Source organism: Ceratina calcarata, unplaced genomic scaffold (genome assembly GCF_001652005.2).
Source record: "Ceratina calcarata isolate Rehan_Ccalc_2016 unplaced genomic scaffold, ASM165200v1 scaffold115.2, whole genome shotgun sequence".
Lineage (NCBI taxonomy): Eukaryota > Metazoa > Arthropoda > Insecta > Hymenoptera > Apidae > Ceratina > Ceratina calcarata.
This window is the reverse complement of record NW_017132446.1, coordinates 809,422-836,045: the sequence shown is the minus strand read 5'-3', so window position 1 is coordinate 836,045 and position 26,624 is coordinate 809,422. Positions and strand designations below refer to the sequence as shown.

General features: G+C 40.8%; 1 protein-coding gene across 1 annotated transcript in view; it reads right to left on the bottom strand.

Annotated features, from left to right (window-relative positions):
* Positions 1-26,624, bottom strand: part of Nrx-1 (neurexin 1) — a 214,821-nt gene that overhangs the window by 63,341 nt on the left and 124,856 nt on the right. Inside the window, exons 7-9 of the mRNA XM_026812360.1 lie at positions 19,580-19,606; positions 8,644-8,802; positions 5,359-5,511 (exon numbers count right to left, since the gene is read on the bottom strand). Of these exons, the coding sequence (XP_026668161.1) occupies positions 5,359-5,511; positions 8,644-8,802; positions 19,580-19,606 (339 nt within the window). The remainder of the gene's footprint in view (positions 1-5,358; positions 5,512-8,643; positions 8,803-19,579; positions 19,607-26,624) is intronic.

Below are 26,624 nucleotides of genomic sequence, written 5' to 3'. Positions count from 1 at the left end.
GTACATGATCTTTTGGGATTGACTGTATAGCCAATACATCCTTAATTTATTTTTGTATGTCGTACGAAATTTTATAAATTACCAAAATTAAGATTCTGAAACGAGAGTCGAAAAATTAAATCATTTGACAATCTGAACCCTTCCGGCAGGGACTAATCGGATAAACCTGTAACAGTTCCTCAAGCCCCTAATTCGGCTGCAAACCGGAAACTGGTTTTGCCCTATCAAGTGAACGGAACTCGTGAACGCGGTTTGACCAAAATTACGTGACAGCTCATCACGCGTTACGACTGTCCTGCTCGTTTCTCCGAGTAGAGCATCACGGAAACGAGCGACGAGATACCTCGACGCCTCCGTCACGAGACTGTATCTATTATCTCGCGTGAATTACGAACGTGACTTCAACGCGAGGTTTCTATATCGATGCTCGTATCTACATAGTCAGACGAAATTATTTAGATGCTTTTTATACAAATATTGACGATATTATAGTAATATTAAAATGTTAGACATTGGATTAAGCGTATGGTATGTATATTTATAGAAATTTCATGTAACCAGTGTTTGAACACTTCTCTGAGCTACCGCGAATCGACTGACCGCCTCGCAGATCGTTTGGAAAGTTTCGATTAGATCTTCGATTCCAAGGAACGAGGGTAAATGCGATAGGGTGGGTTTCTAATCTAGAGAAACGATTCTTTGGTGTGCGAAGGGAGGAGAACGATGGATCAAGATATTTTTTTACTTGCAACTTAAGGTTTCTCATTTCGTCTATATTTTCAGATACATGCAAACGAAATGAAGAGGAAAACTGATTATTAAGACACGTTCTTCAGAGAGCTTGTCAACGTGCATTATAATTGTTATTTATCGATTATTCAGGTAACAAGATGCGTTCGGTAAACTTTCTCATATCCTCGTTCGAAAATGCCGTTCCCAGGGGAACGAGCGAGTGGAGAACTTTTTAACTTTCGCGATAAGTTGAAAGTGAAGTTCGGCAACAGGGCTGAGTCAACTTTATAATTCACGACACAATTTTTTGCAGCTTTTAAAGTTACGCTATTTTAACACGGTTTCAGTCGCGGTTTAAAGTTCATCCGTTACGAGCTCAGTAATCTCCCATGGTTTGCCACCGTTGAATTCGATTATTTAATAATTGCAGACATATTCGTGGACGTTGGCTTAATTCCGACTAATAACGTTTAATCAAAGTGACGCGGGTAAATAAATTGTTGGCACAGGTACTGTCGAAGAAAATTACAGGAGACAAGGGATTCACTCAGCGTTACTGTCTCTCGAAAATGGATGCGCGCGTGATGATTTTGTGAAACGGGTGTCGCAGATGCGCGGCGCGTATCACCGGGAATTCGCATCCGAAATTCGCAAAACAAGCCCGGCTAAATGACAAACGCTAATGCGAAACGATGCCTCAATTAAACGGCCCTATGCAAATCGGATTTTCCTAGCAGTCGCGTGTCCCGCGTGCGGCGCTCACGCGCGGGCCCTGGAACGACCCAATGAATTCGCGTGCAACCCCCTCCGCCGTCCGACCTCCCGCGTCGACCAACAAATGGATATGCAGATTCCCTTAATTAATCAAATGATCATTTTTTCTCGCTCCGAAACTCGGCTGTCCGTAGAAAATACGCGGCCGATCCTGCGGGAATATTAATAGCTCGAGACCGTACGCGCCCGAACGAATTTCGATCTAAAATTGCAATACTGCTGACTTCTCGAATTTTTAATCCCATTTTCAATTTGATATCGATCATGATTAATCTTGATATAAAATACTACAATTTTTCTCATCACACAATTTCACATTGTATCAATGCGTACATTTTATTTCATCCACGAAGCCATGTGTTGATCGTATAAGAATTAAAACAAGTTTTTAATCACTGGATTTTAACATCCAAAATCTGACTGATTTTACATAACGTGATTTGTAATTCAATGAGATACTAAAGAAAATGACACTACGTATTCGAATTTGCAATTCACCTAGTGAATGCTTATATTAAGTCATAAGCCCTTGCTAATCATTTTCAACAGCTCGCGAAAGTAACTAACGAAATGAGAGAGTTAATGAGGACCCTTGGACTGGCTTTTTTGAATTTGGAATAACTGTGGACGTGAATGTTAAATGTCTTGAGTGCAAGAGAAGTAGCTCCATAATTAAGGGAATTAGCAATTCTAGAATGGCAGCCTGATTTCTAATATCTTTATGACGCCAGTACACTACCTGAAACGTTAATAAGAAACAAGACCGTTGAAACTGGAAGAATACAAATTCTTCAAGTAAATCCTGTTTCACAAAATTTTCTTAAAAAGCAACAGGGAGATTTAAGTACAATCGCATTTAGTTGCTTCTTCCTGCATAATTGTCTACGCTGGACTTTTATCTCGGGGCAAAACGGAACATAGCAAACCATATTCGCTGCTTGTGAAACACAAGTTCCTACCGAAATTATTTTCTCGTTTTTCGAAAAGCTTCCTCTGCACACTTTGTATATTGTTACGGACACCGGACGGGAGTAAATAAATGAATTCTTTGCCTCCCGCATTAAAAGAATAATTTAACGGAGGTCGTAGAACGCATTGTTATTATGTTTATATGTTTCAGCTCATTTTAGTTCTCTCTTGATAACGAAAGAAATGTTACTGAGCTTCTCAATCTACCTTTTGCATTCAGAATATTTTAACATACAGTAAAACAAATTAGTTATTTGAAAAGTTTCTAAAAATCTTCTTAAAGAAAGAATATTGTTTTATATCTGATGATATTTATTACAGACTGCGACTAGTTTTATGAGAGACAATGCTTTTCAAATTCGGTTCCACTGCGTCCACTATTTTTCAATCGTATGACATCGGTGGATGACCACCTCGCGTCGTATCGTTTTCCGTCCATCCGTAGTTTTCATTCTGTCCGTTTCAATTTCGGGATTGCTGGATTAGCTTCGCGAATCGGGCACATGTATAGGTAATCCTTCACTAGCAGTCAATCCCTACACACTATTACCGATCGCCTAATTTATTTTGCTTGTTTTTAACCAGAAATATGACTTTCTCATAATTTGTAGAAATTTATATTATCCTAAAAGAATTGAAAAACGATAATATATCGATACAGAGGCATCTGTTTTATAATTGGTTGCTTTTACTATTATTCAAAATGGATCATTTATGAATATTCAAATATTATAATATGCCCATATTCAGCATTCTATGATCTACAATCTACAGTTTGTTCACTCCAACTAAACTGCTATTTTCTCTTGAAAATATAGTAATATGTAAATCAGAGAAATTATTGTGATAGACTATCTTTACTTCCTGAGAATATCTCAGATAAGTTTCATATAAGTTTCATTTCATTTCATTACAAACATTTCTAAATTCTCAATGAATGTCCTATAAAATTATTATAATTATAAGACAATAGTTCTCTTGATAAAAATCTAGCAGAACGGAGAGTGAACAACCTGCATACCTGTTGTTTACGCAGCGTATTGACGGCCTAATTCATCGGCTCGTTGATAGCCAAGAAAATTAGGCGGCGCAATGACCTCGCAGTGACACGACCGAGAAGTCGATAGCTGCGCTCGAGGTTTGCGAGGGGATAAAGCGAGTCGATGGTCACCATAATCCGGGGAACGGTCACGCTCGTAAACAACCCTGACTGCGAGCCGCGACAAGAGGACTGCGAAATGCGCTCCGAGCGAGCGTATATCCGGTTAGGCGAGCCGCCATTATAGCTCATGCTTCGCACCCTTCCTCCCCTACCGCCACTATCCGTTCCAAGCCACCTCCGCGATAGGATTTGCAATGGTAACGACCTTTCACGGTTTCTAAAAGCGCGATTATACAAGGAAATCCCCCGCCGAGCATTTCTCTCAAACTTTTTCATTGAAATTCTATGGACTCTGTTCTCCATTTCAACGACTCACCGTTACTTGACCCGATTCATGTCCGAATTTCTTTCTGATTGATGATTTACAAAATAAATATTCGAAGGAACTGTGAAAATGCCAATATTTATAGCGTCCACTTAAAAAATTTATTAATGAATGATACTCATATTATAAAATCGATCTCGTATGAAGATTAAATTCAACGTTTAAATATTAAAACGTTTAATCCAGCACAACATTTAACGTTTAAACGTACATATTAAACTAACACTCGACATACCCAATATGGCTTCTGTAAACTTTCAGATTCTGAGTTCGTGCCGAGTGTTTCCCGAAAGCCCTTCAAATCGTTCAAATTTAATAGTTACGGGGGTAATAAGCTGGCAATTTCGATGAAAAGTTTTAGAATGCCTGGGCGGGAACGGGAGTCGAACGCCGTGAAACGTATTCGACGATCATTGTACGGAGAGTCATCAAACGTTCTTAGTGGCACTAAAGGGAAAACGGGCGTTTCAACTGGTTTCTGCTGTTTGCTATGCGAACGCCGCTGCCGCGCAGTTCAGTCGCGGCCCGGGTCCCGTTTAAATTTCCGCGCTGGATTCGATAAAGCGGGTCATCACGATCCACACGACTTTCAAATTTTCTAAATACTTTCCCGAATATATTTCCAATTTTTATGTTTAGCAACCTAATTTTCCTCAGATTTAATCGTCGGGAATTTACTTATGACCCCTTGTGCTCGCATCGTACATGAACGTAATGGAATGTCAAATAATATTAAATCACTAAATACAAGACACTACTACTAGTATTATTGTTACTGGAAACTATTTACGAAACATGAATAAAAATATTTATAATCAATAAACTGTATCATTTCGAAACTAAGCAAGTAGCAGAAGAAAAATTAACGTCAAATTTAAATTTATAACGGAGATGTTATCACGGAATTTAAATATGCCGAGTATAATTTATCGTTTAAAGGAGAGCAGCGTTGTTTACGCAGGCTCCGATACCAATTTCGGAATATAAACAGCTAAACGGCGTTAAACGAGATTCACGTCCCCTGATAAATACTCCCCTGTTTTTTCCGATAACCGGTCTACCGATTAACTAACGTTTGAATAATCGATTACCGCTGACTGACATTCCATCGCGCTCGGAATTACACGTTACCGTCTCTGTTATTTAATGGACGACACAACGCGCCGTAAACAGTGACAGCGATTTTTCAAGAAAATATCAAAGTGCGAGTACAAAGGGACGAAACGAGTCTAACGTTTGAACGGGAGATTCGCCGGTTGAAAGGCAGCGAGTAAACCAATTTCCTCGAGATCATTTTTCCCTGTCGATTAAACGACGGGGATAGACAAGCGAACGCTATCCGAACGGCATTTTCTCCTATTTTTCATAACTTTCATAATGCAACGGGTATACTCACGAGATGAGAGTCCCTTGTGGTGAAGGTGATTGGGTCCGAGGCTTTCGGTTCCCGACAGTGGAAATCCATTTTGCCCCAGGCTGCGGCGCCCGCGGCTCTGCTCTTGGCCGCCTCGATCAGCTCCATTTTCACCCCCTCCGCGATGAATTCCACCTGCAAAAAGGCAGGGAAAACATTTTCATTACATCGGCTGGCTCGATCACACCGGATGCGGGGTGTAACCGGATTTTAATATCGCGATGCAAAGCCCGCCGGGATAAAATGTCAGTTTGAAAAAGATTGCCATTCGAGAAATGTGAACATGCGAATGAAAATATATCAAACTCGCTGCCAGAACGATTTTCACTTCGCAAACACTGTCGTTTCCCTTCCTGTATACAAACATCCGATAAATCAATGTGCACAATCTTCAATGGCACACTTATTACATTTTATATACCAATTGGTTTCAATTTCTTTTATTCATGGATCATTATTATCATGGACGATTATTATTTCCAGTACTTAACAAGGAAAATTTAATATTTATTATAGAAATCTTCAGAAGAGTCATGTGGAATAACGTGAACGCAGATTTCTACCGGAAACGATGCCCATTAAAATAATATCCCTTAATGTTCGATATAACAATCTGTAGATACAGTCGGAACATTCATTCAGAATTGAAGCGCGTTTTTATTTCCGTGTCACGGAACGGGACTAATTGAAAGGTAAATTCAGTCGCTCGATTATTAACGCTCGCATTAACATAGTAATTACGTATTAAACCAAGATTTATATCTTGTACCGAGCCTCGAAAGTCGCGATTTACCATCCACCAGGGAGGCGAAGCGTTATTTACCGGGATGGTTAAAATCGTGGTTAAAACTCGCCCGTTTTTTGGCCAGATTTACGATCCATCCCCGGTCTACCCTCGCATTGTATATACAATGTAATCGAGTTAATTAATCGGTCTATCGCTTATTGGACCGGTAATAAAAAAAAAGAGCAACGTGAATGATCGATCGGACAACCGGGAAGGGGTTAATCGCTTTGGGATAACGAGATTGAATGCATTTAGCAATTTCTATCGACTTGATTGGTTCGATAACAAGTACGTGTAACGACATTAACGTTGCACTTAAGGAAAGCCTTATAGGATACGCATTAATATTATAATAATGTAAATGAACATGATAATAATTATACATTTATATATTATTTAAAATGATTTTATTTAAAAGACTGTTTATTCTTACGATAGATTTATACACCGGTTATCAAAAATCGAAGTTTGTCTTCCTATTGCCTCGAATAAACTTCTGGCGTATTTGCCCAGGACATAACCGTGGACACTGTCACGTCGCCTGGAAATCAGTGAGCTCGACTCGTAAACAGTTTCGTACAAATACCATCTAATTTTCCAACGAACCACGATTCTTCGACCGCTCCCAGGCTAAGCATCGATCGGCCGCGCGTGTTCGTATCGTTAAACAAACAGTTTCTATCCGCGGGGAAAACGACGGAAGCCGGATATTTCCCCAGAGAGGATCGGGTTTGGCGTCGGTGTTGGTACCGGTCCGAAAATCCGACGACGCTAGCGCAAAATGAAAACTCTCGGCATTGTTTGGGAAAACGCGTGACTGTTTCTCGGTCGTGCATATCGAACCGAGTTCTTTATTTCTGATTTTCATGAGGGAACCGTGCTTATAAATTTTCTTGACAAACGTATACGCTCGTTTTTCAATATTTCACCGTCGTTCTTTTTCCCTGTCCAAGAGATATTTTTCATTAGCGCGCACAGTTGCCGCTCGTAGGTCGGATTTAGAACAAGTCAGAACGTTCTCTTCATTGCTGACGAGACAAAAAATTCTGACGTTAAGACTCAAGAATTTGTCAACGAAAATGTAGAAAATGTTGCGGCAGGAAAAATACGTAACGACGCGTTAAGCGTAGTTATAATATATTGGTGCCTTAAATTTCCGCGTTAAGTTAATTGCTGGGGTGACGAAGCTCGAACTTGTCGGTTGGTCACGCGAGAAAATTACAAAAGGAGCAGGGTTAATGAATTAAAAGCAGCACCTGGGGCACTTTGTCCGCTCGTTAACCGGCAAACGACCGCTCCATCAGGAGCGCGGATAGTGCTAAAGACAAAGCACTTTTCAATTTAAATTGACTATTGCTGTTACCGTCCTTCTCTCAATTTACACGACGATGTAGAACACGCAATTCGTAATTTTCATGAAAGAATGAATACCGGTTAAAGGCAAGAACATTTCTGGGAAACGTATCTGTCTAATGTACGACATAATTGTCCAATAAGATGGAAAGACTATAAAAAACACTTCATAAATTCGCAGGTCAAGAATTTCTTTATTCTATTAAAGCGGAAGTTACATAAAGTCCAGGCATTTATGTGTCGTTTATGTCGGACATTTGGCTCTGGTATCAGACGACGTGAACGTGCGGTTTTATCTTTTAATGAAACGGCAGAGGCGTGGAACAAAACGACGACCGAGACGATACGACGCGACGCGACGCGACTGGTTCGCCCGTGGCGAATGATAACGAATTAAAAATGCATAACTACGGGTTGCAATCGGTGCAACGGTACGGGAAGGTCTCGTTAGTTCTCGGATTATTCTGTTTCATCGTGACAAACAGATTTTTAAAGAACGTAGCGAACACCGAGTTTAACCCATTCATTGAGCTATGCTCGAGCTTAACATCTCCCCACGACTTTTCGTTGCGGTTGTTTAAAATAGAAATGTTCCTCTTGGAATCAAATTAATTAGTAGAAGAAAGAATTTTATTTCAGAATTAGGAACACGAAATGTGCGTTCTTAATTATACAAGTTTAATGAAATACTAAAAAGTATTTCTCCACTGTTTGCGTATACACACGCACACACACAGGGTGAGTATGACATCACGCGATGCACGGAGTAACGCCACGCATTTTAATTTAAAACTACGTAAAACTTTTTCTCTCTTATTATATGTGATATTAAAACTTGAACGCTACAATATGCTGAGACTTCAAACTAGTAATTTTGTCTCTTCGACTTTATAATCTAATTTATTTAATTCAACCTGCGATTCATTAATTTTGTATATAATTTAATATACGAACTATGCAATGGGTTTTAACTTGTACGAAGTAAAGTAGTTAAACTGTGTCAGGTATTTTGTTTAACAGGCAACGGATTACGATGGTCGAATGGAATACTTTGCATGTCCCGGCGAGTTTCGATCGAATAAAGCGGATAGCGTTCGAACGGGTTAAGGATCGTATCCCTCGCTCACCTTTCTCAGGCATCCGACGAAGTTGTTGATCCCTTTGGCGCCCTGCAGGGATTTTGCGTCGGCGCCACCGCCCACCAGCAGTCGATCGCTCGCCAAATGTGTGAACGAGCCTGCGGTGTGGCTGTGCTCTGCGTAAATCCCATCGACGACGCCGTACAGCTGAAACAGACAACAGCGAGGTGAAAGTTGACTCGTCGATGCCTCCTTTCGAGAGAGAAGTTCGCGTCGTCCAAGATTTAAAAACCTCTCGGTCTTCGCTTAATGTTGGCTCTGATTTTCGATTAAAGCAAAGCCAACCAGTCCAGACACGGCCTGGAACGCGGTGCAGCGGTGTCGGATTGAATCTCGTCAATTTCAATTCGAAAGAACTCGATCGGACACGTGTACCCCCCTATTTTAGTCAATCCCCGTCGGTCTCGTGCCGTTTGCTTCGAACAGTCTTGCCCGTTAGCTATACTATCCGTGACTGGGCGCGGGTCCTAAGCGTGTTCTCATTGGTCACTGTTTTTCGTTAATAATTCAAGAATCATGCCTCACTTTGCATTTTATCAAAGGAAATTGTTGTTAAAAAATACCAGAATCACCCCTTTTCGGCTCTAACACTTTTTCTGGGACACCCTGTATGTTACTTCCAAATCCATTTTGTTTCTCCGTACCGCTTTGCTCAGCCTCAGAGAATCTACGTGAACGTTTATCTCGTGATACCTCTATGATCGAATGTATTTTTACAGCAAAGAAAAATGATTCGTTGACATTAAATGGTATTAACATTTCATGCTCTCGTTGGATGCACTAAAAATCTGACGCGTCGTATAGCATTTCCTTCTGGGATGGAGCGATCGCTAGTCAGACAGGGAACGAAGTGGTTGGAAAGCTCTCGGCATCGCGGCACAATATCCGGCGCGAAGCATCGAGCAACGGTAAACATCGTAATGCACCACTCGAGCGGTGGAAGGAAGGCAGGCTCCTCCGTCTTTCACGGCAGCATCGCGCCGTGGAACGGTCCCGCGAGCCCCTTAACGAACCGCTCCCCTTAATTTTATCACGCCACCGCTACCGCAGCGCTGCTCGGCTCTCCATCACAGAGAGATTTGTTTGCTCGCGAAGAAGAAAACGGCCGAGATAAGACCGGCGGGATCGTCGAGGAGATTGCTCGACCGCTGGCCGAAGGAAAGAGGCATCCTCGAGAGCGGCCTAATTACAAGAACCGCGCTCCCGTGAGGAGCAACCGCGTCGAGGATAAAAGGCGCTACTTCTCAGGAGAGTGGCAAGCCTCCCTCACCGAGGAAATTTCCCTCATGGTGTTTCCCGGACGGTTTACACGGAGGAGAAGGATAACCGACGAGTAACGACTATCGACGGCTTCCTTTTGCCTCGTAATGGACCACTCGACTACGTTGCGCTTCGTGAGAAGAGACTCCTGTCTAAATGCTAAACTTTATGGAGGTGGTCCCGGTTTTTCCTGCTCAAGACTTTCCCCGTTTATCAGAATGATGATGATGGCCGGGATGGAATAGCTGGTTCAGTTGATAAGGTAATGATTTTTTGTAGCAGACTTAAGAAAGATTGGCATTTTGGATCGAAAGAGGTATTAGGTTTCTAACGAAAATTTTATGTTCGGTGTTTCGGTAACTTTAATCTTAAACGTCGAGGTGAAAGTATTAAATGCCTAATTGTAAGTCGAACATTCGTTCGATCTTGATGATTCATATTTTCAGGATTTTCGTACAACCAAGAGCATGAACGTATTATTAAAACAATGGGAGCAAATTTTGTTTTAACTAACGCAGGAAACGAAGAAAAGAATAATTATTTCTCTGGTGCTAATTGTGAAAATTAATGTTGAACACAGAGACTGGTGAAAGCAGAAACATTTCATTCTAACCCCGTATTATCAAAAACATGTAAAGAAACACCGTTTGCTTTGTAACTCATAATTGTTAAAATTAAAATGCAACTTTCCTTAATTATTTTAACTTCCCACTGTTTCTCTCATTTGTACGTTATTAAAATTACATTAAAGGTACACGAAGGAGTGTAGGTCGGAAAATTTCGTTTCTTGTTCTTGCCGGATTCCGAGGATTTAGCATCCAACTCAGATTGATTGGCTTAATTAAAAAGTTGAACGCGCCGGTTCCGCTGCGAGCCAGGATTTCGCGGGCTGACTCTAAGCCGATATTACTCGCCTCACTCACCGCTAACCTTCGACGCGATTAACCCCGTTGTTTAATTCTCCCCTACCGTAAAATTGTTACTCCGAAACGAGAGGAATATCTTCACACCCGTTAAGCAAACTTTGGTATCATTGCTCCAATGTGTTTATGATATTGTACGAATTACGATTTAAAAACTGACGCCTCTTCATGATTTGAGTATTCTTTAAAAATCGGAGTATTACAGATTATAGATATCATTCATGCTACCACTGTTTGGTTCATCTTCTGTCCAACTCCATCGCACGATGACTGTTTATACAAACAAACTTGCGAGAGCTATTAAGACAACTTACTGAAGCTAATACGCTCTGTTACAGAGTGGCGTGTAAATAATACACGTGTAACATTAATTCCGTTTTGTGTTACCGAAAGTTCTAAGGAGTAACAACTTTCGCTGGAAGTTCTCACCCGAAGGCAAGAGCGCGCGAACATTAGACAGACTATTCAAGTTCATTTTAAAGGCCAATCGAAGTTGCTCGCTAGCCGTAGGACGTCATACTATTCCACGGTACCACGGGGCCTCGCAGCTTTGAAACTGCCGCACAATTAAAACTTACACGCGCCGCGGAGAGCCTCTCGTCTCGAAACTTCCGAATATTATAGCCGCACAGACAGCCGTAGACGAAATTTAGCTCCGAGATAAGCGCAATCAGCGAATCTGGTTCCTTTAATAATTACACGCCACTTTAATGAGTTCGACCTTCCAGGAATTCCGCGGGTTTCAGGCTTCAGCTATGACGAACCGTGCAACACTTGTCGATAATTTTTACACAATTGTAACACATAAAATGCAAAAAGTACTTGTGCATAATTACATTTGATTCGATTAATTCTCTCATTTTTTTCATTGTGAGATCATAAATAATTCGCCAGATTTGAAATATTTTGATATGAAATGAGTTATAATAAAAATGATCAGTAAATATTTTATTTATTGAAAAGGAAGAATGATTTTTATGTGGATCAATAATTTATCGCAAAATCATATTACACAGAATCATCCTGTTTGTAATACATGTGTAAACGTTCTTTGAACCCATTGATGGATAACCGCAATGGGAATACTTGAATTTTTTAGTCGACGGCCCCTCGTTCCACGTTCTCACGATACAAATTCGCTCTCGCTAATAGCCGATAGTGTGTAAATTCATCCGACGCGTCGAAATTTCATGAAATTCTCGCGGCACGAGTCGAACGCGGGAAATGGAATTGCCGCGGCTCTTTGTCGATTCCCGCTAAATTGCTCGAAATTGTCAGCACCATTTTTTATTTCAGTTTGGCTGCGGAATGTATCGCCGAAATGAAAATGGCCAGCAGCTCGAGTGCGGGCCTCGGTAAATCGGTAAAATTACACGGGGCGAGAGTGGGGTAGGAACCATTCCAGAATGATTTTACACGGTGGACGATGGACCATTTTAAACGGTCTGCAATTTGTATAAAATCCGATTTCCAGTGGTAATCCGTCCGAAAGGGGAAAAAATTTTCAAATCCATTTCTCACTTTTTGTTTTAATACATGCATGAATTTTCTGTACCTCTCGTTCCTCTAGCCGCGGCTGGGAAATAGCGAATGTCCGCGTAGTAAATATCCAGGTAAATCCCGTTTAGATGTGGACGCGAAATTTTTATAAACCGTCCTGTTTATTATATAGAATATGAAACTGATGTAACAGATATCAAAGCAAATGGAGTTGTCGCTTGAAAAGTTTACGACGTACGAGATGAAAAAATTTAATAGCCACGCCGAAGAGGGGTCGTGACGATTTTAAAACGCGACCTCCCGGAGACGCGTCGGCGTTCGAATAATTTTATTAATGTTCGTGAGCCGATGAAGACCGTGGAAAGGGACCAACGAGCTGCAAATCGCGATTCAAACCGTCGAATTCCTCGCGACCCACATTTCCCCATCAGGAAACGCGAACGAGGGTTCTCTACTTATTTTTCCCCTCGACGCAGCTTTTATCGTCGCATCGTGCGACTCGTTGTCTCGACACAGACACACAGGGGAAAAGGAAACAAGACTGGGCGGAAAAAATTTTTCCCCGGCTTTGCTCCTGTTTAAGCTCGTTTACAAAAGCTGTTCTTACGGTCGCTACCGACCGAAGAGCCGCTTTGTACGTACTCGCCTTGATACGCGATTCAGTTTCGAGCATGCTTCAGAAACTTTTAATGTGACGTTTCCCTTTTTCATTTGTTTTATACGAGTTAATTTAATTTACCATGCTCTCTCAGATTATTATCATAACTGTTATTGTATAGAATTTCTGTGTTACACTAAGATATCTTTAATTGCCATTATTCACATTTGTAATAAAATAGTCTAACTAAATATGATATTAAATGTGTAAATGAACGAACAATCATTGACAATAAATGGCAACTAATTCTGCAATATGTGCACCTATTATTGGGTTGGCAATTAAATAATTGTGGAGTTTGTCGATAGACTTCTTATTTGAAATTCGCAATCACTTAGTTGCCAACCCAACATTATATGTATATTTTATGAAAGTATCTATTTAAATGAAAATACTCAATATTTATAAGCATTACATTCGACGATATCAGTTTAGATTAATTTAGAGACAAGACGGTTTTCAATGAATTCTATCCGAATTTGGAGGAAATGGTGAACCAGATAAGAGACAACTGATCCGTTATTGCGTGTACGTTTCGAGCCAACGTCAGCTTTCACGTGTCACATTAGCTTTCGGGAAGTCTTGCTTCGGCGGGTAAATCACGTTAAGCAATTTCCCAGGGACCGCGCCGGTCAACGCTCCGCCAACAGCTCTTTCCATCTCTTGAAACGCGAAATCTACTCTTGCGCATTTCCTGACACTTTTTCACCTGTCCATGTCTGCATTTATTATACATTCTACAGATGAAATTATCATACGTGACGGCATTCGCTCTTTCGTCAGATGAGATCGTGAAAAAATATACGTTCTCCATCGTTTAAGCTACTATCGTTTAACCGGTAATTTAATTCACACTTTCCAAAGAAATATTCGACGCGCGGCTTGTCGTGAAGCGAAGAATAAAAGTCCGTTTAATGCAAGAGATATCAGCTGCATGTCGAGTTAACCGAGTTAAACGATTTTCCATAACGCGAAAACGGCGCGCTGCAATATCGCAAGTCCGATTCCATGGATGGACTCTTGAATATAAATTGGCGAACCCGAATAGAAACTGGTCCGACGGAACCGAGAGTAGTACGACTCGGAACGTATGGGCTTGCGGACCGAGTAAATTACAACATGGGACTTGTGCGCCGCAGCGCAGTTTACTTGTTTCATTAATCCTCCCTCTCTCGTTTGCAGCTTTCCTTACCATTTCTCTTTTTTCATCCATCCCCCCTGCCTCCTTATTAGTTACGCTTTTTGCTTATTACCCGAGTCGCCAATTTACGGGCTCGTTCCTCGTCTACCTTTTACTCTTCCACTTCCAGTTTTCGTTCACTTTTCCTTTTATTCCTTTCCGTCTCTTAAGGAAGAAAGTTTGTAGACAACTTCTTAGCAAACGTATTAATCGTACTTCTATTTATGAAATAGCAATATAGAAGATTCAAAAACGCGTTGGTGATTTCAATATCATCTCACTCATTTCAAGCACTCTTTTCAACGTCTTTCACTCCCTCGTTACCACTAGAAACGCTGTCATCTTCGGCAACTATGACACGCTTCCGTGCGCGCCGCATTTCCGTACGCGCGTACGTGTCGTTGGCCAGAAACGTAGGGCGCAGCGAATTCACGAGCTTGAGCGAGACGAAAATCTCTCAGCCGCGCGCTTCTGCTCGTTGCGTCGATGCGATTGTGCCAGTCCCGAGATTATTTGTTGCGCCTCGAAACGACCGGCAGGGAAAATACGCCCGGAGCGGAAGAGGGAGATACCAGATTGTACGCAACGCGCGAAGTTAGAGAAGTGGATGAAGCCACGGAGAGTAACAGGAAAGAATTTCCCGAGAAGCACGCTGGATGCGCCGCGTTATTGTTGCACCGAGTCTTTTTAATCTCGGTAAGTCTTCTGTCGGAAATCCTTTCCAATTTTGAAGCCCGTGTGCATTAATCTATATAAAACGCCCCGGCCGGTTGCGAGTTTGTTACAATTTCTTTTTCTCGCGTGACGGACTTAAACTTTCAATAAAAATCCTCTTTGCGAAGTAAGACGCAACCGTGAAGTATCAAATATTATTCGATTTGAATCCGGCATTATTCATGGAAATGCTGCAAGTAAGATTCTGATAAAATTCGATCGCGGGCTTCGTCTATCCAATCCCGGCGCTAATTCAACTCCGTTCGATTAAACATGCAGCCACGTCGGGATTGCATTACCATTATTCCGGCCAAAGGATCCGGCGACCATAAATACCACCGTGACGCACGCGTACTTTCATCTCATTTAATTCTTCCAAATCATTAATATGCCGCGAAACGGGCATCATGCGCGCACAGGCGATGCGGCGCGGCGGCAGGATTAACGACGTAACCGGATTTCACGGTTTTAACGATCCCGTCGGCCTGCTGGAAAAACCGGGGCCCGATTGGTGCTCATTACGCAATAAAGTTGCAACGGCGCGCTCACAAAATGATCTATTCCCATGACTCGTCTTTCCCAACTCGGCTCCGTACATCCCAACTCGAGGGCCTTCGTAGATCATGTCGCGCGAAAATAAATGATTTCTCCGCTTTTAACGAGATCGTAAATTATACCGATGCTCTGAAAAGCTTGGTCGAGAAACCTTGGCAAACGAGAAAAAGAAGATGCCACTAAGGGGGAAAAACGTTACCGAATTTATTCTAGTGGAAGATAATGAAAGCATCGAACAGAAGAATTTAAAACAAGAGTCAATTGATAATTGCTCCTATTATTAGTAGATGAATCAAAAATTACCATTGAGAATTTTGAAATATGTCACGTCTCATTGCCATTCACTTCTGTTCTATTACATTCCTCTATTTACATCGAGCTCCGATATCATAGAACAAGTACATGGAATTTATCAGCGACACGCAATCTGTGGCACGTTTACGCTCGAAAGAGTTTATCATCGTTTCGCTATAAAACGCTTTCCAATGCAGAAACGCGTTTCACGAGTTACGAAATCAGCGTTGCGTCGCCGGTGCATTTTTATGTTCGTGCTTTTAAATTTGTCCTCAAGTGGAAATTCGAGAAAAGCAGTCAAGTGCAGGCGAGACGTGTCAGCCATGGTCCCTTTACTGTTCCTTTAAAAACTGTCTGCTGCATCGAACGTACCTCTGGTCAGAGGAATCGCGCCGTGGTTATTTAAAGTAGTTGCTAACTAAAAATTCCAGCTCACCGTACAGCTCGTTCGAACAAAATTAATATTCAACTCAACGAAATCCGTAATCTACGTAAATTATTTTTTATCCACAGTTCTTTTTAGTAACCACGCTTTCATGTACTACAACAAGGAAACTTATTGATAAAAGGAGCATGAAAGAAGAATAATTGATGCTAACTTGATTAATAATTCAAAGAAGGTATCATACATTAAATACTTTTAATGAACTTCGTATAACGTTATTACATCGTGCTTTGGAATATTAATATCAGAAACTTACAGCGGTCTAACTAAATTTTAGTCTTTTTTAAACTCCGTCCATAATTATATTATGCATGTTTGAAGTTCTGGAGCGCTTAATGAACGTCGCAAAGTTTCAAGTAAGAAAGTATATGATTTTAATTAGTTCGTGAAAAATTGTTTAACGGACATTAATATTCCGGAGGTCACTGAAAATCACATTGAAAAATGAGTACATGTAAATCGTTCTGATTAGAATCCATCGTTCGGAAAACCCGGACACGTAATCCCGCACCACTTCTATTCCCAGAATCAGAGGGTCGTTTCCTGGAAATCTGTCGCGGGTGCGGTCTGGCCTGACTGGGGCAGGTCAGTAACTAGGTCGACGTGCGAGGACAGCGAGAACGGCGTCGAAAAAATTGATATTAATTTATAGATTGCGTGTTCGTCTGAGGTGTACATATAACTTTTTCTAGATATTCCTTTACGATAAGTAATCTGATAGTTACGAACAATAATTCTAATGTGATAAAAATTGTAATTCCCTTCGTAATTCGAGAACTGGAATAAAATTGAAGATGAATGTTAAAAGCCTGCTTTTATTACCACGATAGTTTCTAAGCAATTTCCTCCCTTGTATTTGACTTCTGGTCAAGCACGGTCCAACCAATTTACATTTTGATTTAATTTATTCCATCGTGAACTCATACCCGTTCTTGTCCCTATGTGCACTTGTGTACGTACGTGTGCATCCACGGCACAGGTCAGCGGCGATGCTTTTTGCGGCGAAATTAAAAATGTTTGTGTCGTCGAAATTGAAAGCTTTGAGGAAATACACACGCGAAGCCTACGTGTATCGTGTTTGTGCCCAAGCGAAACAGACAATAAACCAATAAAATTCAATCTAGGTAAAGAATATTCGACCCAGTTCCCTACGTAAATAACATTTTTCAAATCACTAATCCACTTCGCGCATGTCCACATATATTTTGCCACTAGAACTAACAGATAAAAATAGTGCGTCATCCTTTCTTCATTACATTTCCCGACGGGACGTCTTAGTTGCTCTTGTAAAATGTTAGGAGGATGCACAATTGCACCGCATCAAACAAATGGCACACGGAGCCGTGTAAACGTACGCAAATGTGTAAATTTAATTTTCGCGAGAGTTATAAATGCCCGGCGCGCTAAATTAACCGTTATGATATCACGCCGCACGCGTCTAACGCAACTGCGCGAAATTCGTTGTTATAATTCCCGCTTAAGTGTAACACGACGCGTATTATATTCCGTAATTTAATTAATTTCTGCGGTGCAAACGACTAACATTATTACGGAAAAATAGTTATGATATTTGTTGCACGCGTGAACCTAATAACCCGGATTATCATTATTCATGCCGAGGAATAAACGTATTTGCATATCACTGCGGTCCCGGCGTGCTGATTAATTAAACGGCGTCTATTACATTTTTAAATGATCGAAGAGAATTGTTTTATTTTCAACGACGACTCGCTTCGTTTGTAGTTTTTACTCGATGGAAAGGTCTACCAATTTTCAACTAAATGGATCAAACAACGAGGATGCGGTATAGTTACACCTCAAGGAACTATTTTTATCATCCGTTCTCCACTTACTGTCGAAACGTGCTCTACGACTGCGTCGACGGCGACGTGATTTAAGGGCGTCAAGCTCAGGAGAGATACATAGAAGAGAACGATGAAAGAGACGAAACAGTTTCTGCCCTGGTTGCAGAAGAAAAAGCAATTCGAAAAGAGATCTTAAAAGCGTTTCGAAAACCAGGAGATTTTCACCGACGGGCAAGAGTTTCTTTGGACCGGGTCCAACTTCCGACGAAAAATTAATAATGAAATACTATTGGATATGGTCAGGAAACTTGTTCAACGGTTTAATAAATAATGTCCATTTTCAACTACGTAATTTCGCCCCACTCTTATTTTCCTCTCCCGTTGCACGGGCTACCATTTAGTATTTTCTCGCAGTAGGAAGGAAGCTTTTTATGAAAATACTACATATTTTATTGCAAGGGTTAACAAACAACTCGAAAATTAATGAAACGAAGATAACGTCTGATCCGTGCAGCTGCTATATGAACACTTCGAATCGTGGATTCAAACTTCGCGTCGGAATCTGAGCAGCGAACTGTGTATTTTCTCCGATTAATCTGATCCCTTCGTCACTATCAGTTACTATTGTTCGTTCGTGAACATTGCCTCGAATACTGACGCACACATATAACTCTGAATTTCACAGACTATCGGCATTTAATGGAAACTCGTAGCTCCTTCGCACAATAAGTATCGTATATCGTATTGTCTCTCGTTCTATTGTATTCTGTATTGTAAACCTGAATTTCGAATTACGAAATATTTTAATACAATTGGGAAGTGTATTAAAATATTTTAGAAAACGTGATCATAAAATTTTCAGATTAAATTGTGTGATTTCACTTCTTAGGGGTATTTTTTTAAGAGAACAGCCACCAACGTTTGTAGTTATTACTTGTAGGAAACGATTTAATAACTTCATCCGCGTTCTCTCTTCCATCTGGCTCAGCCGGGCTAGGAATGAGGTATTGTTTTTATCGACGTTCGGGAAAATATGTCAAACCGATATCCCGAACGACAGACAGAGCCCGGTGCTTTTAACTCCCGATTAATTTTTTAATTTATATCAAGACACCGGGGGCCGCGATCGATCTGACCTAGGTCGAAAGCTTTTATTTAGCCCGTTCGCGTATTCCGCATTTACGTCCACCGGCCCGTAAATTCTGTCGGCGATAATCAATGGAATTAACGATAAATAATTAAATAGTGAGATATTCGAAGCTCATTCAGTTTACACCGTGTTCCAGGATTCTGACAAATTACATACGACAGGATGAATCAATAAACACAAAATTATAAATTGTTCGATCTTACGTTAAAATTTTTTATCTAATAATGTTAGTTCAATTCGTTCACGTATAAAATAGATTGAAATCTATATTTCTTGTCATGAAATTAAATTCTGTTGTTTATTGACTCAGTTTGTAAAGAAAGAATGTTTGTTTCCTTTAAACATATTTTGGGAGAGGAGAAAAGTGTTGAGCATAGAAAAGCAAGGATATGGGTGAATCAATATCCAACAAATCGACAGACAAATATGTAGCTACTCACCTTACAGAAACTGGTGATAGGAGATATCTGAAACAGAAAGCAGAAGGGAACGATCAGTCATCCATACTGTGCCAAAACATCATTTTTCATAAAAGATATATAATAAACAGATGTTGATTCTTTTCATTATTATTATAATTAAGAATAGAGAATTATGTATCATCGAATATGTCAGACTTAATAAAATAATTCCATAACAATTTCTGTTTTACTTCAGTTATACATAATTCAAATTAAAATTAAACTAAAAATCAATTATGCTTGTCAAATTTTATACTGCGGAAATGACACTGATGTGAAAATATGCCACTGGCTCATGTCACGATTCATGCTTAGATCGATTGAAATTCAAAAGTCGTGCACGTACGGCTGCATCGAACAGAAAGCTTCTTGAGGAGTTGATCCCAAGGAGCTACTCGCAGCGGAAACTCCGAAAAAGTTTCGCCGTGATTATCATAAGAAGTTTTCGCGACGCCGACTCTCGCTTTAGCAAAAATGAACGGGACCAGGCGTTTTACGTATTCTTCGACGTTACGAGTGCCGAACTTCTGTGTATACCTGCGGAAGCAGAATTAGATACGGCGACGAGCCGCGTGCACAGTGTACGTCTCGTTAATGGCCCCACTCTTTTAAATTCTTCGTACCTCTTCCCGTTTCGAACTTTCTCATTGCAGACGAGATTTGGTGGACACAATTTTTAAATGATTTTCTTAGAACCACGATTAAAATCATTAATTGATCAAATGTGAGAGATTGTAGAATATCAATAGAGAGTAAAATATAAATATTGCTTGACCACGTACGTAATACAAATAAAATTGGAATCGGAAACAAGACAGAGAAATCAATTAAGATAGTCTTTAATGTCTCGGGTAATAAAATTAATACAAAACAGGAAGGAAATAAAAATCTGCGAATAAAAAGACAACCGATTCGGCCGTAATTACGATTGCCAGTGGGGAAGAATTTCCCGATGCCCACCGGATTCCACGTTTTAATGAAAGTCCTCACCCGACGGTGTAATGAACTTGACCGAACTTTATCACTCGAGTTCATCAGCGAATTTAATCGGGGACCAGCCGAGCGAATAACCGATCAGAGGCGAACAATGGATTTGCCAAGTTACTTCATCCTAGTATTAGCATGATGTTAGGATAAGTTAAACCCTATAGGTAAGTACTGTGTCTGTGAGTGGCAATTCAGGAAAGTTGTACGATGATCAAATTTTCATTTGAAAAGTTCTTCGTGATAACCGAGTAATTCGTTCGTACAAATTCGGTGAGATACTCCGTGGTACTTCGTCATTTGTTTGTAAGAGACAAGAATTACGTATACTCTGTTACGGTAATTAAGATAGAGCGGGTGAAATAGAAACATTTATATGGAACTTTTATACTGTACACAACTGCAACGAATTATGTCTATTAAACAAGATAAAAAAAGACTCGCACTTTGTACTTTTACGTTCCTTTACTTCAATCGCAGAAATTGACTAGAATATAAGGTGGATCATCCGCGGAACACACCTTGACCCAGTACCTACTCGTTAAATTGAAATTCAGCGAAAATCTTGTTTCGACTTAATGCTCCTTATTTGTCACGATTGCGAGAAAATGAATTGAAGCTGAAACGAGGACAATTCGTTTTACGAAGAAATGTCACCGTTGGAAGATTGGGTCAACGAGTGCCAATTTATTAAGATCAATACGTCGCAAATTGTACCATTCTTACATCTTAACTGCGGCGAACACGTTGAACCTTGGATATTTCCGAGTGCGATAAATTTTAACAACGAGCAAACGATTCTTCTAATTGATTATTCTAAATGATTTGAAAGCCGTGAACTGTTTCCGTCGACCAAGTCACGTTTCATTCAAATCCCTTTTCGCAAAAGTAACTGAAATTGTGCGAAATCCTTCGAGCGAAAAAATCCCTCGGAAATCCCAAAGTCGCGAGAGGTAAAGTCGTGGCACGGGGAAGACAGATCGTGCGAACCCTCGCGTGTTATTGGTCCGGCGTATGTTCCCTTGGCATGATCCACCCATTCGACTCCTTCTCCGCTCTCCACCGCTCTTCTTCCACCAGTTTCTTTGTACGCGAGAAGGGAAAGCGCGACGAGCGGAAGCAACGGCACGGAGCCACGGTGAACCAACCCTGTGACGCACATCTACCCGGGAAGCGACCGGAAAAAGGATATTTCGGGAGCGCGTACATACACACGTCTCCGTCGCCCGAGCTCGGCCAACTATGAATCAACGAGCACGAGCGGTCGGCTTTAACTTATGCACCGATATGGCGACACGACACTGCGAGTCGACTCGAGGATACCTCGGATTCCCTATCAAACTATGCCATCTTCGCCTGGTTTCCACTAAACTATCACGGAAAATATACTATCAGATACCTACACTAAAATCCTGAATATCAACTCCGAATTTGTCGAAAGCGAATCTTTAAAATCAAACGACAGTATAAAATTGGACGTTACAAAATTATAGTTAATTATATCCAAACAGGGTTTTAATTTTGTCGAAGGAATAAATGAAACGTAAGAAACAAAAACGCTACGTTTTACGTATGTAATTTGATTGCTATCAATTAAGGGGTCTCGCAAACATTTATTCTCCCCGCGTCTCTATTCATATGCACACACTATTCATCACTCCGTAAGCACGGCATACTAATCGCAACCAAGTCGCGGCAAAACATTTCCATCCGCTTTAATAGCAGATCTTGCTGCTAACAATTCATCAGCGCGCTGAACGAGCAAAAAATTACAAACGAGTCGAATTGAGTGCCTGCGGCCAAAGACTAAAAACAAATACAAAACGGAGCTAGCTAACGAGGCATTCGTGGAAGTCGTTATAATTCTTGATGTATAAAACCGTAAATGCATATAAATTTGATGGGCCGTTTTTACAGCCTGATTGCAACAACGGATAATATAAGAATTCTTTTTTAAGAAAAGTTACAAAATAAAGGCTGACTCGTGTATTATATCTTCTGATTGTGCCAGCTTATAGTCGGCGATGTGCACAGCAATCTGCATAGCTAACAGCTAAGCACTTAATCATATAATGAAAACCTTCCAGGCAAGCCTCTCGTACCGTCGCGTATTCCGTCAAACAGACAAACGTAATGCGGAATGACAACAAAGCATGTAACATGGCAAAACGACAATCTCGTTCGCAGGCGCATCTCAAGGGAACAACGCCCGCGCGACTTTACGCTTCGCCTGCGAGTGACACACGTATCTCTACGGGCGTTCACGCGCGTTTCCGCGCCCTAATGCATAACCGAGAGCAGCTACTGTTTTCACCTTTAACGAATACAGCTTGTCTAGAATTCACCTACGCTCGACGGTGGGGGTGTCTAGACGCCCAATCTCTGCCCCCGCGTCCCGTTGCACGCGCTCCATTATAACGTTCGTTCCCCGGGCGGAACCTGCACCCGCCCGGGGCATGCGATCAGCGGGCGAGATTCACCTTTTCACCCCCGAGGGTACATAAAATATATGTCTGACAATTAGGTGAGGGCAGTTGAAACAAAAATAATTGGAGATGATCCAGCACCAGACATTTATTTGACATGAGAACAGATCTAGAAAAATAACCTGACATAATCTTGGCATATGTTATAATAAGCGAAGCAAATTTTCTGATTATCAAAAATCACACTTATATTGAAATCTTCAAGGAATACAAGGACAAGTTTTATCACTAAGTTTTAATCCTTAATTGCTTTGTAAGAAAGTTTCATACAAGGAGGGCTTTGTCGATACATCAGAGAAATTAGGCGGTCGGTTTTAGCGCGCGTACGCGTTGTGCAAACGGCGGAGAATGATGGATAGGAAGTGGAAAATGTCTAGTGAAATTGAGCCGGTGTTTGTCTTTCGCCAAGGTTGGAAATTGGTCGGCGAATCACTTCGCTCGGGAATATCGTTGAACTGTGAGCAAAGATGTTCCGGAGAATTTAATGGCGTTCGCTGAGGGGGATTAATGTCGGCGGGGTGAGAATTTTACTTTGGACTTGCGGCAAGTGCTCGCTCTCGTGATGGGCTGCAAACGAGTAGGCGTTGGTAATAGAAATAGACAAATCAAATGTGTTAGGCGAAAACTACACTTAAATATAGAATTACCATTTGTTACGATTTTTAACATAATTAACTCTTCCTATTCGTCTGATTCGTTTCTAAACTGAATAACAATTGGAATTTCCAAACTACGAACTTGTCTGAGCTTCATCTGATTAAAAATAAATCAAATAATAGTTGAAACCGGAAGTGCATTGACCATTCTTCGATAACCCTCTGGCGTGTCTTTTAACCGAAAGAGCTTTGAGGAATCCGTCCAACCTGGAAGATTCCTTCCTTTTACGCGACGCGAAGCTACCGTAAGTTTCGTCTATTAATCGTCCCGCGCTCGGTTCCTTTAATCGCTCACGTCTCATTCAACCGGCCTAAAAACGCGCCTTGCGATGCGACGCTGCTGTGGAAAAGACGCGGAAGCAGTTGAAAAGCGGCCAGGAAATACCCACTCGAGCTGTCGTTCGTTCAAACGACTATCCGATGACGATTTCTTGAATTCCTCCCTCGGAGGAAGTCGAGGAACGCGCGACTGGCCTCGTGCGCCCGGTAATGAGAAAAAGAGACGTCCTCCCGTCGTGTGAATGAATTTTTGTTCTTGACTTTCATAAGCTTTGAACAAAACTCGAGGGGAGATTAATTAATTCGAGCCCAATTACTAAGAATTTTATTTTTAAATAAAACTTTCGTTAAGTATATTTAAAGAAGTATTTCCTTGCTCCAATACTTTGCACGAGAGAAAATATGAACTACGATATAATCAAATTCTTTATGTTTAATTATTCTTAGAAGAGAAATAAAACTGACATGCCAATAAAATTGTTACGTGTTTCTCATTTAAACCTTATTTTTACTCTTTCCTCAAAGCTTGTTAAGATCACATCGCAAAAGTCATTAGTTCCCTTGATTCTGTGATAAGACGAGTCATAGTTATTGCAGATACTCATCTGCGGAAATAACCGTGTCACTTTTCTTTCATACAAAGGTAAAACTGTTCTTTCGTCTCCCGATATCTTTGTTTGCTACGTTGAATACGTTATCATAGGTACAGCCGGTCCGCGTCACGCGGCCGTTTCATCAATCATCAAGGAGCAACTCGATGGCGCAAAAGACGTCAGCCTGTTATTGACATACCCGGACCAGAGTTATGCGCCGCTTGATCGAAAGCTCGACGACGAAATCGACAAGTATGCCGCATATTCCGTAATTCTCGCTCAGGAATATTCGTAACGCGGGAGACGAGGTATGGGCGTGAGAAGAGTACTCGATTTTGTGAGCAATAGAGAAGAGGAACGAGTCAACAATAGCAGAAAATGTGCAATTTCGAAAATAATGCTTAATTCGAGACACTGTGACCACTTATTCCATTCATTTTCTGTATTTTTGTTCATAATTCGACTTTGGAATAAATCTAAAATTGCTTATTTTCTTATTACACAGATTAATACTTATTATTTAAATTAGAATGAAGATACATCTAAGCCACCAAATGCTTTTTTTTTAAATAAGTCTAATTAAGTACTTCGCGCTGACTGCATTATGCAGAAACCACGATAAAAATTGAAGTTTAAGTTATAAGAGTTGGGCTTAGTCGAAAGTTTCAAATGGCCAGATGAAAAGCCGGGGGAACGCTTTTACGTTCCTCGAAGTGCCCCGAATAATTTTTTATTCAATAACCACGTTTTACCGGTCTTTCCTAAGAACTTAGTAGGCGATTATGAATCAACTTAGAACAACTTTTCGTATAATTATGTTTGCCAATATATTCATTTTATACAATGAAATCCGAACAATGAGACACATATTATGCTCGGCCCTACTTTAGTATTCCTTTTCCGTTTTCCAATTGCAATACATAATAAAGTCCCTTTATTTGCATCTCATTCGACAAGAATTACATCGAATCCTTCTTCGGTCAATCTCTGAAACCCGACCGAAACATGAATTTCACATCGAAACTTGGTGTTTTCTCAAAATCACTGATACTCGTACGAAATCTGCAATCGGAATATTGGTGGATGCTCGCAGTGCACGTTTTACACGCTGCTTTCGTAATGGAATACACGACGGGACGGAGGACGTCGACGAGCAGGAAGCAGTGAACTAGTTATCAAGGCAGAGGAACCGGTGAACTTGCCTCGCTCGCGTACGTTCACAGACCCGCGGACCCGACTAGATTGAAACTGTCAAACTTTCCCCGTCAAGTAGCAAGTTTCTTACTGTGGCGTGGCTTCCGCCACCGCGCCACGGCTCAACAGACAGTTTGTGATAATGTGGAAAGTCCTTTGATCGTTTTTTATACTCTTCCATCGACGTAAATAAAGTGAGATTTGTTCGGGGAAATGATGAAAATAAAAATAATAAAAAAATGTGCGTACTTATAAATTCTTCTAATTCGAACTGCAGATACTTAATTTACAAACGCTTTTATTTTAGTTTTCAGTAACCGAGATCATGTTTAATTTCTGAAGGGCCACGCGGTGACTGTAATCAACGAATGCTTCAGTAAAACAGGATACGCGATTAATATTGTTACCTTTATCACGTGAAATCGGACAAGAAGCGAGAGTACACATTTCTCTGGCGTTATCTGTTATCTTGTATCGACGATACTGCCGAGAGAATGTAGCCAACGTCACGATATACCGTCAAGATTTAAGGATTCCGGATTTGGCCGCGACTCTGACCGCATAATGCGAACCATTTTATGGATCGTCGCCCTCTACGATTTATTCCACGCTACTTTCTCTATTCCCTCCTCCGTGGTTTTCTAGCGAATTTCATTTCGCGGAATTCATAAGAGTATCGAGTTTCAAGAATTATATCGCTACAGTTAAGGACGTATTGGCTATACAGTCAATCCCAAAAGTCTATGTACTTTAGAAAAATGCATTTCCTATAATTAAAAAGAAATAAGACGTCGGAAGAACAATGCTAATAATAAATCGCTACGTGCTAGAA